Source organism: Antrostomus carolinensis, unplaced genomic scaffold (genome assembly GCF_000700745.2).
Source record: "Antrostomus carolinensis isolate BGI_N321 unplaced genomic scaffold, ASM70074v2 scaffold18418, whole genome shotgun sequence".
Classification (NCBI taxonomy): domain Eukaryota; kingdom Metazoa; phylum Chordata; class Aves; order Caprimulgiformes; family Caprimulgidae; genus Antrostomus; species Antrostomus carolinensis.
In genome coordinates, this window is record NW_010333921.1 from 1 (window position 1) to 10,598 (window position 10,598).

At 40.1% G+C, this 10,598-nt stretch overlaps 1 protein-coding gene across 1 annotated transcript; it reads left to right on the forward strand.

Moving 5' to 3' along the window:
* Positions 1-47: 47 nt before the first annotated feature.
* Positions 48-9,765, forward strand: NMD3 (NMD3 ribosome export adaptor; the record flags this gene model as incomplete). The annotated part of the gene is made up of 14 exons (XM_010174050.1): positions 48-182; positions 1,358-1,454; positions 2,145-2,225; positions 2,610-2,738; positions 3,376-3,466; positions 3,631-3,709; positions 4,040-4,136; positions 4,411-4,528; positions 5,209-5,354; positions 6,042-6,154; positions 7,168-7,240; positions 7,736-7,842; positions 9,118-9,188; positions 9,632-9,765. Coding segments are annotated over 14 exons (1,471 nt in total), but the record flags the coding sequence as incomplete, so codon positions are not given.
* Between the last annotated feature and the right edge of the window lie 833 nt (positions 9,766-10,598).

Genomic DNA, 10,598 nt, shown 5'->3' on the forward strand with positions numbered 1-10,598 from the left:
GAGCCGCTGTTCCCGGCTGACTTCTCCTCCCTTCTCTCCCTTTCCAGCCTCTGCTGCCAGTGCGGGATCCCCATCCCGCCCAACCCGGCCAACATGTGCGTGGGCTGTCTGCGGGCACAGGTGGACATCACCGAGGGCATCCCCAAGCAGGGCACCCTCCACTTCTGCAAGCAGTGTGAAAGGTGGGCAGCGGGGACCTGCTCCATCCCCACCCCCGGGAGAAGCCCCCTCTGAGGGGAGAGAAGCCAGGGCCCCTCGGCTGGGTCTCTGCGACTGGAAAGTTCTCCTCATTTTGATGGCTGTGCCTGTTTTATCACATCTTTATTAATTTTCCAGCACATTCCCATCTTTCTTTTCTTGTGGAAGTAGGAAGGTGTTGGTAGATAGTGTCTACGATATTTAAATAAGTGATTTTATGGTCCTTGAAAGGAAAAAAGTGGGCAGGTTGGTAAGGATTGGCATTAAAAGTCAATGCACTTGGGGTGCGCAAATCTTGGTACTTCAGGAGGCAAAAGTTGCAGCTCTCCTGGTTTTGCTAGGATAAGAGTTAATTTTCTTAGTAATTAGAATAGTATCTGCTGTAGGGAACCTGCTTTGGCAGGGGGGTTGACTGGGTGGTCTCCTGAGGTCCCTTCCTTCCAACCCCACCATTCTGGGATTCTGGAATAGCTGTGTTTTGGTTTCAGTGGGGGATTTGTTCTGAGAAGAATGTTGATAAAGTGCTAATGTAGCACTAATGTCATTAGTTCAAGCTTGTGAAGCTCAAGGTCATTGTGTTTGGCTGTTTCACTGCTACATTAGGACTGGGAGGGGGAAGTGCAGTAATTAGCAAAACCCCAAATTGGCATTTGGCTCTGCCAATGAGATATTCGAGATCATATCACATCACGGTCAGTGTATTAACCGGGGCTGACTGGGAATCAGGGGGATTCTCTCAGGGATCACTCAGGCTCTTGCTCTTCTGCGATTGCTGTTTCAGGACTGTCTCTGCTCCAGGATCACTGGCTGGGGACAGGCTGGGTGTTGGTCAGTGGGTGGTGGGCAGTTGCACTGTGCATCACTCATTTGTATATTCACTTATTACTGTTATTATCATTATTCTTTGATTTCAATTAGTAAATTGTTTTTATCTCAACCTGTGAGTCTCCTTGCCCTTTTCTGTCTAATTCTCTCCCTTGCTTTGTGGCCAGGAGGGAGAGTGAGAGAGCGACTGTGTTTAGCTGCAGCCAAAGGAGTGAAACCACCACAGGAGCTGATATTAAAACTGAAAGCTTGGGAAATAACGGCTCATCTTCTGCATGATTTAATTTGCTGAAGCTGCTTCAATGCACTGTGTAAAATGTTTCTTCTATCATAGGTATCTTCAGCCTCCAGGAACCTGGATTCAGTGTACCTTAGAATCAAGAGAGCTTCTTGCTTTGTGTCTTAAAAAAATCAAAGCTTCACTGAGCAAGGTGAGCAGCTAATTCTGTTGGTATTTCATAATGTATTTATTGATATTGCATAAAATGAAGTCATAGAATCACTTAGATTGGAAAAGCCCTTTAAGCTCATCGAGTCCAACCATGAACCCAACACTGAGAAGTCCCCTATGACTAACCCATGTCCCTCAGCACTGTGTCTACACGACTCTTCAATCCCTCCAGGGATGGGGACTCCACCACTGCCCTGGGCAACCCCTTCCAATGCCTCAGAACCCTTTTGCATACAGTACACTGCACGATGGTTACTGTATAGATGGGAGTTGAGCATAATTAACAGGAGGAAGCTAACAAATTTTTAATGCACCTTCATTTTACTGTTTTCTTTTTATATATTTCTAAAATTATTTATACAATGCTTGTTCTGACTGATTAACTGTGATATGAAAAAGAGTTGCAGAGGTCTGGATATAGATTAAATTGAAGGTCACATGTTTAATTTAGTAAAGTATCTCTTAGTCTCAGAATCTTAACGGGAGAAAATCCGAGATACATGTTTCAGGGTTTGATGTAGATACATGTGTTTTTAATTAGCTTCCTCACTTGGTTGAGGACCAATGAACTATACCATAAGCTTGTGTTTTCTACTAGTTAGAGCTGCATGTTTTTAACTGGTGTACAGCTGCTGGCAGTTGCTGAGTTCTTCCTCTTTCCCACTGGCAGGTCCGGCTGATTGATGCAGGCTTTATCTGGACTGAACCACATTCTAAGAGGCTGAAGCTGAAGCTGACTGTTCAGAAAGAGGTAACTGGGTATAAGTACCCTGTGTGGGGCTTTTTTAAGGCATTTCTGGCAAACAATATGATTTCATTTATTATTATTACATTTTAGATAAGTGGTTTTCTTTATTAAAATCCAGCATGTGTTTACTGGCTTATCTTGAAAGAATATTGATTTCATCCTGCCTGAATTTTGTCATTAAAGTGCCATTTATCACAGTTTGGAGACGGTTCAAACCTCTCAGCTGTTACAGTAAAGCTGGGAAGCTATTTCTAATGTTTGTGACCCAAATCTAGCTGGCTATCACCTTGTATAGTCTGTAAGTTTATTTCAGAATAAGCTGTGGTGAACTATCTTTCTGTCTTGACAGGATTAACGAGGAAACCTTTTAAACTTTTTGTTTTGCAGGTGATAAATGGAGCAGTCCTTCAGCAAGTATTTGTGGTGGAATATATAGTTCAGTCTCAAATGTGTGAAGACTGTCACAGGATTGAAGCGAAGGATTTCTGGAAAGCTGTAGTGCAAGTCAGACAAAAGGTAGAGGCAAAGAGAATTTTCATTTGTTCGTGGCAGAACAATCAGGCAGACCAATCTTTGGATGAACTTTTGATTTTTCTCAGAAAAAGATGTGCTCACACTTGCACGCTGCCACTGTAACACATTTGGGGTTCACATTGAGTTTCTTCCTTACTGACCTTAGTTTAGAAAAACTTGCTCTCTGCTCTCCAGTATAATTAGTACATTCTTTTTAAATGCTGGCTGGCAGGTGGATCTTATATGAATTACTAAATATCCTTCTGTATTTTAAGGCAGTGTTTAGGGCCAGGCTGGATGAGGCTTTGAGCAACCTGGTCTAGTGGAAGGTGTCCCTGCTGATGGCAGGGGGGTTGGAACTGGATGATCTTTAAGGTCCCTTCCAACCCAAACCAGTCTGATTTGTCTATGAAGTCTTTAAAGAAAATGGTATCTTTAGCAATAAGTTACAAAAAAATGAGAAACAACCTTTAAATAATTTGGTGTAAATAGAGCACATCTCTGAAATCTTTTTGGTTACTTGGAAAAGACTTTGGACTGTTCCTTCTCTAGATGATCTCTTAATATAAATGTTTATTCTTCAGAGATACTGCACTAGAGAGTTCTTAGTCTTGGTAATTTTACCTTTCTTTGGTTTTAGACTCTGCACAAGAAGACTTTTTACTATTTGGAGCAGCTGATTTTAAAACACAGGCTTCATCAAAACACACTTCGCATCAAAGAGATCCATGGTAAGTGAGGCAGCTTGTTAGAGGTAGAATATCTATTCTGTATTGTTTTTGTACTTATGTATAGATAAGCAGCAGATTACTTAGCCTATGTGTTGTATTGGAAAATAAACATAGTAAATGAGTAAGTAAAATAGATAAGTTCATCAAACTTTCTTTTCTTTCAGATGGCCTGGATTTTTACTATTCTTCAAAGCAACAGGCCCAGAAGATGGTAGACTTTCTTCAGTGTACAGTTCCATCTAGGTATGTCCTTTATGTTTATTGCCTTGAATACTCAAAAGCTTTTGGAAAATGTCTTTTTATATTTCATTTTTAAAGATTTTTTTTATTTTTTGGAAGTCACAGTGTGAGGAACCTGTATGCTTAGTTAAGACAGACAAAATCCTTTCTACACAAGTCCAGTGTTTTCCACTTGGCCACTGTAAAACTAATCCTCATGTGTTTTTCCATTTCCTTAGTTTTTGTATATGTAGTACATAGCTATGTACTTTAATTGCTGTACTTTGTGCTGATTATCTCCTGTTTCAATTAATGTCCTTCTTCCTGCCTGAGTGCTTTGTTTTTGTTTTACAGATCAAAATCATCCCAACGCTTGATCTCCCATGATATTCATAGTAATGTCTACAATTACAAAAGCACTTTCTCTGTGGAAATTGTTCCAATATGCAAGGTAGTGTCTCTCATCTTCAGGGTGTTGTATGAAGTGGGCAGAGTTTGGTTTTGGTGATGGAAACCTGATTTATTGTGTATTTAGGGGGGATGGAGGGGTCTGTTCCCCACGAAGCATGTAAAGTGCAAATAGCACCTGTCTTGAGGAAATTCTTGGGTGATACTGGGTGGAGAACTGAAAATATAAAGTTTAAAATTCTATTTCAGATTTCTCTGAAAGACTTTATTAGAAATGAAGGCAATATGAGTGTAAATTCTTTTCTGTTTGTATGCAGGACAACGTTGTATGTCTGTCACCAAAACTGGCGCAGAGTCTTGGTAACATGAGCCAGATCTGTGTGTGCATTAGAGTAACAAGTACCATCCACCTCATCGATCCTACCACTCTGCAGAGTAAGTTGGGGAGGGTTCTTTTCTGCACTATGGCAGCATCTGATCTTTCTACTGGCACAATTTTTTTAATTTTTTTTTTTTTAATTTTCATGAAATCTTCTATTTTTAGACCATCATATTATAAATGTATCTGTACAGTCACCAACGTAGAAATTTAATGGTGAAAGTAAGATGTAGTTCCCTAAGCTTGATTTCTGTAGCATGCCAGGCAAAATGTGCAGGCTTGGTGTTAACTTCATGTATGCTCTATGCTAAGCACTTACATTTTTCAGGTATATTCCTCAAAAATTAGATAGCATCTAGTCTGAATTATGATTCTAGCCACTTTGGTACCAGAAGCACCGTGCCTTGGTGGGTATTTGCTGGTAAGCTCTACCAGCACAGTGCCTCTAATAAGGATACATCCAAGAGAGTGGTTCTTGTGAATCAAAAGCTCTGTGCTTCAGACACACCATGTGTTATTTGGCAGCCACAGATCAGCTGCTTTTGTAGCACTAGTTTGCAGTATGGGCCATGTCCTAAATACTTGTGTTACAACAACACAAGTTGAACAAAATGTGTTTGGCAGTTGCTTTAATTTTGGCTTACTGGTTCCTTTTCCTTTTAGTTTCTTTGCAAGAAATTCTCTCCCTTATGATTGCCTGTGCTGAGGGTTTGTTTATTTGTTTGTTTTATTCCAGTTGCTGAAATTGATGGAAATACCTACTGGCGCCACCCTTTCAACAGCCTGTTCCACCCCAAACAGCTGGAGGAATTTATCATTATGGATATCAATAGGGTTCAAGAAAAGAAAAAAGGTGCGGGTGCAGGGGCAAGATCAAACAAGGTAAGAGTTCCTCTCTATTTGATTCAGTGTTTTGGGCCTTTCTCTCCTCTTCTCTCCCTCCCTTACTCAGCTGAACTTCTGCTTTGAGTCATTCTACCTTACAAAGTCACTTTTCTACGTCCTACTGCTGGCAAAATCTCTTCTCAGGAAGATGTGGCCAGTGTTTTGGTTTGGAAATTGCACAGGCATTTTGTGATTTCCGTTTCCATAAATGATTTTCTGTTGAAGAGTTTAAACTCTTACTTGTTCCTATTGTTACTGAGATCACATTAGCTTCACAACTCTTCAGTTATTAAATTGGTTTTGTTGATTATAGAAGCATTTCTTTTTAATCAGAATTAATGAATCAGAACCAAACATTTTTTTCTCACTCTAAAGCTAGATGTGGTTTAAAGTTATGAAGTTGAAAAAACAAAACAAAACAAACAAGAAAAAACAACAAAACCTGTCTAGTTACAGAAACAGCATTAGTGAAATTCATATGAATAGTAGCTGGAAATAGAATGTCCATTTCCTTACTTTCTTGAAAATGATAAATAATAAACAATACATTGGATGCTTGATGTAGGAATATAATTTTAATTACAAATGTAATTTAAAACAGCAATGTAGCAGTGTGAATGTTGTAATACCACAGGAGTTCAGCTGTGTTTGATTACAAGAGTGTTTTGTTTTTCGTTCCTCAAGCACATGCTGGCTGAAGCCTGGGTGCAGAAAACCTCGGAGCTGAACACGGATCATCAGTATTTCTGCTGTACACACTTGGGGCACATTCTGAATCCTGGAGACCTTGTCATGGGGTCTGTTCTCTTTCTTGTCTTTTTTTAATTAAGTGATTATTTAATGACTGAATTTTCTGGGTTCTCTACAGGCTTATGGATTATCAAGAAAGTTTTGAACTTTTCTGATTTCTAGGTGGAATTAGCAAAAAGGATAGAATCTTTCATCGTGGCCATGAAGAGATGGTCCTAATACAGGAAATCGCTTTTTCTAGTGGAAGTCACAGAATCTCAGAACTGCCTGGATTTCAAAAGCCCTTTAAGCTCCTTGAGTCCAACCATGAACCCAACACTGACAAGTCCCCAACTAACCCATGTCCCTCAGAACTATGTCTACACGACTCTTCAATCCCTCCAGGGATGGGGACTCCACCACTGCCCTGGGCAACCCCTTCCAATGCCTCAGAACCCTTTCAGCAAAGAAATTCTTCCTCACACCCCATCTCAACTGCCCTGGGCACAACTTGAGGCCATTTCCTCTTGTCCTGTCCCTTGGTCCTTGGTTGAACAGACCCACCCCCACCTCTACATCCTCTTAAACCAACTGTTCATAGTCAGAGAGCTGAAGGATTGACTCGAGAGTGCAGATTGGAATAACAGTTTAGACACAAATAGATGGGAGGGATTTTTTAAATACCAGGCAAAACCTTTTTGTTTGACAGCGAGTATTGCATGCAGCAGTGACAAATGTGAAATTTCTGGAAGATTAGGCAAATTGGGTGATTCTGAAAGAGGCATAAAGATAAATGTTATTGGAGCTGTTGTAAGCCCAGCAGATCCTCGGTGGATATTGCTGTTTGGGTTCAGGAGGCTGGGAGTGCTACAGAACAGAGTTTGGGAACTTGTAAGAGTTGTTCATAGTTACAACAGCTGTGTGTTGATGTGGATTTTTTTACTTGCTCTGTACTTCATATAGCAACATTTCTCTTTCTTGGGAGCTGGAACTTGCACTGTGCTGCTCTTTAATGCAAACACGATGCCTTGAGTTCAATTTTGTAGACTTACAGAGGATAAAATATCTGTTTTCATTTTAGATTCGACTTGGCGAACTGCAACTTAAATGACGAGTTTGCCAATAAGATGAACCCACACAATATTCCTGATGTGGTAAGAACATTTTATTTCTCTGTACAAGGTTCTCTGCGTTCCTCAGGGGTATGAGGGAATGTGATTTTATAGTGAATGCTCACTAGTTCCATAGTGCCTAAAGGAAGGGGGGGTATTAATACTGAAATTTTAATAGCATCTAATTTTGAGAATTCTTTTCTCACTCCTTAAATCTTTGAGTGGTGGTTAAATAACACATTGACTTTAACTTACCTTATTTTTGGTTAGTTTAGTTCAAATTTGCACTGTGTGGTGACAACTGTTTTACAACTCCAGTAACTCAGGACATAACACAAAGTATTTGGAAACTTCTGAATTGACAAATGCAATATAAATTCTATATAAAACTTCTGAGCGCCAGACTGACTCTTACCACGTGTTCACTGGATTTTACACTTGCCCAGGTCTAGACTTGGGTGTTGTTTTGGATTTTGAAGGAGTGTCATCAGTGGTACTGAAGGTGTGTGTGTGAATACACGCTGCTTTTCACTGCAGGTATTAATAAAGAAGAGCTACGACCGAACCAAACGCCAGCGGCGCAGAAACTGGAAGCTGAAAGAACTAGAAAGAGACCGAGAAGGCACGGATACAGATGATGAAAGGTTCAGTATCTGAAGCTTTTCAGTCTCTTCTGCTTGGGATACTGTACCAAGTCTAGACATAACTTTTCTCAGTTCCTGTGAGGATAAAGCCAGTGTAACACCTGAGCTGCTGCGCTGGCTGCTGAGGGGGCACAAGTGCTGCTGGTTCTGTCTGAGCGTGATGCTGGCTCCTAGGACAGGATCATAGAATCATAGAATGGTTTGGATTGGAAGGGACCTTCAAGCTCATCCAGTTCCAACCCCCCTGCCATCAGCAGGGACACCTTCCACTAGACCAGGTTGCTCAAAGCCTCATCCAGCCTGGCCTTCAACACTTCCAGGGAGGAGCAGCCACAACTTCCTTGGCCAACCTGTTCCAGTGTCTGACCACCCTCACAGTGAAAAACTTCTTCCTAATATCTCATCTAAACCTCCCCTCTTTCAGCTTAAACCCATTTCCCCTTGTTCTGTCATTAACTGCCCTTATGAAAAGTCCCTCCCCAGCTTTCTTGTAGCCCCTTCAGGTACTGGGAGGCCGCTCTAAGATCTCCCCGGAGCCTTCTCTTCTCCAGGCTGAACAGCCCCAACTCTCTCAGCCTGTCTTCATAGGAGAGGTGCTCCAGCCCTCGCATCATCCTGGTGGCCCTTCTCTGGACTTGTTCTAACTGGTCCATGTAATGGTCTTGGTGTTCTCTGTGAAGTGCACTATCCCTCTGCATTTTTCCCCTTCTCTAGTTCAGAAAGTGCTTGAATCATACCCACCTTGCTTACCTTTATCGTATCTTGACTGCTGAGGTTTCAGGGGACACAGATCCTGAGGACAATGGGATGGGAGTGTGTGGAAACAGGCTAAATCCTGAAATCTTAAAGATAACACTGCAGGTTTGTCAGGTTTACTGTTGCAAAATATTAAAAAAATCCACATTTTATGGCTTTTCCAAGAAAAGCTTCAGTCATGACACAGGTAATATTGTTGCATCTGTAGCATACAGAGGTGTCTCTCTAACTAAAGGGAGGCTCCTCTAAAATCATGCTTGTCACTGGTTTGTTCAGTGACAAAACTGATACAGCAACTGCAGATTCTAAACAATGGATGAGTAGAAAAAATGAGGCAATTAGAGTTAATTGAGAACAGGCAAATTTAATTATTTGGAAACTAAGAGTTGCTAATAAAAAGAAGGGCAGAAGGACTTGCAGTCCTTCCATGGGGCTTTGTTTCTTTGATTTTCTTTTGGTTTATAAATTTGCATCAATCCAAAATGAAAAGGGAATAAACACATTAAACATCTTTTACAGACAATACCAGGACTTCCTTGAAGATCTCGAAGAAGATGAAGCCATAAGGAAGAATGTCAACATTTACAGAAGTAAGACCTTTTAACTGCATGTAACTAGATCATGATGATTTGGGTGAAAATAGAGTGAAGTTCAGTGTTTGGATTCTCTGAACTACTCATGCCTAGAGAAATGCTGTAATGTCATAGCTTCAGGTGCTCAGGGTATTTCACATGCACTGCACGGGTGTTGATGGGTTTTGTTTGCTTGCCTTTAACATGAGAGAGAAATGTCTTTTCTCCCACACCCAAAACCTCTGCTGGGTGAAGGATTTGATCCATAATTCAGCATCTTCCATGAGGGCAGTCACCATGGGATTGTTCATTTTGAGGGGAGATTTGTTTGGTTTTTGGTTTGGTGGTTTGTTTGTTGTTGGTTTTTTTTCCCCCTTCCTTCCTTGGGGTTGTTCAGGAGGTTTAGGGTTTGTTTTGTTTGCTGAACTGTTTGTTGTTTTTTTGTTCTGTTGTGTTTTTAGATGCAGATATTCCTGTGGAAAGTGACACAGATGATGATGGTCCTCCACGAATCAGTCTGGCTGAAATGCTAGAAGATCTCCATATTTCCCAGGATGCCACTGGTGGGGAGGGAGCAAATATGATGACAGAATAAGACTTAGTGCATTTAATCAATGCAATAAATATTCTGTTGGTGAGGAAAAAGTACCCAAAACGTAAGTAAACATTACAAACAGATCCCATGAACATGAAAAATAATGTGCTAGCACTATACCCTCTAATAATTGTATTCTAATTTGCTAGATTTGTAGGTAGAATACCTACCTACTGTTTATTGCTTTCATTTCTTCACATGGGAAGGATTTTTCCTCTCTTAATATTTTTGGCACAATGTTTTGAAGTGTTTTACAATATTGCTAGATTATTCCATATGACAATGTTTTTGAGAGGCCTAACAAAGTGTCTTCTGTTCCTTTGGTGAGGGAACTCCAAATAGATGTGTTGTGTACACACAAAAAAAATTTCCTTTAAATTGATTAAAGATCAGAAAGATCAGAATCTTCTGTTAAGTATAATGAATATTTTATTGTGCTATATCCCATGCCTGTATCAATGGATTAAAAGCAATAATAATGTCTAATTAATACACCAGGTATGAACTATTAAAAAACTATACAGATATATTTTTTTTTGTCCATCATTATTTAGTTAATTTGAAAATCAAAATCAATTTCTCTCTACTGCAAGCCCAAAGAGGACCTAAGTGGTGTAGGAGGACATTACATACTTATATTCATCTGGTTTTAATTAACTTTACTGCGCAAAGGTGGTTCAACAGAAATTTTCCTAAGAGTTTATGTGCATGTACATTTGATTTAACTCACTATAAATATTGAAAGCATGGCATAGCAAAAGTGATTTTGCCACTGCATTTTTTTTAAAACTTCAGGAGAAAAAAAGTGTTCCAAATAAATTATATATATATAT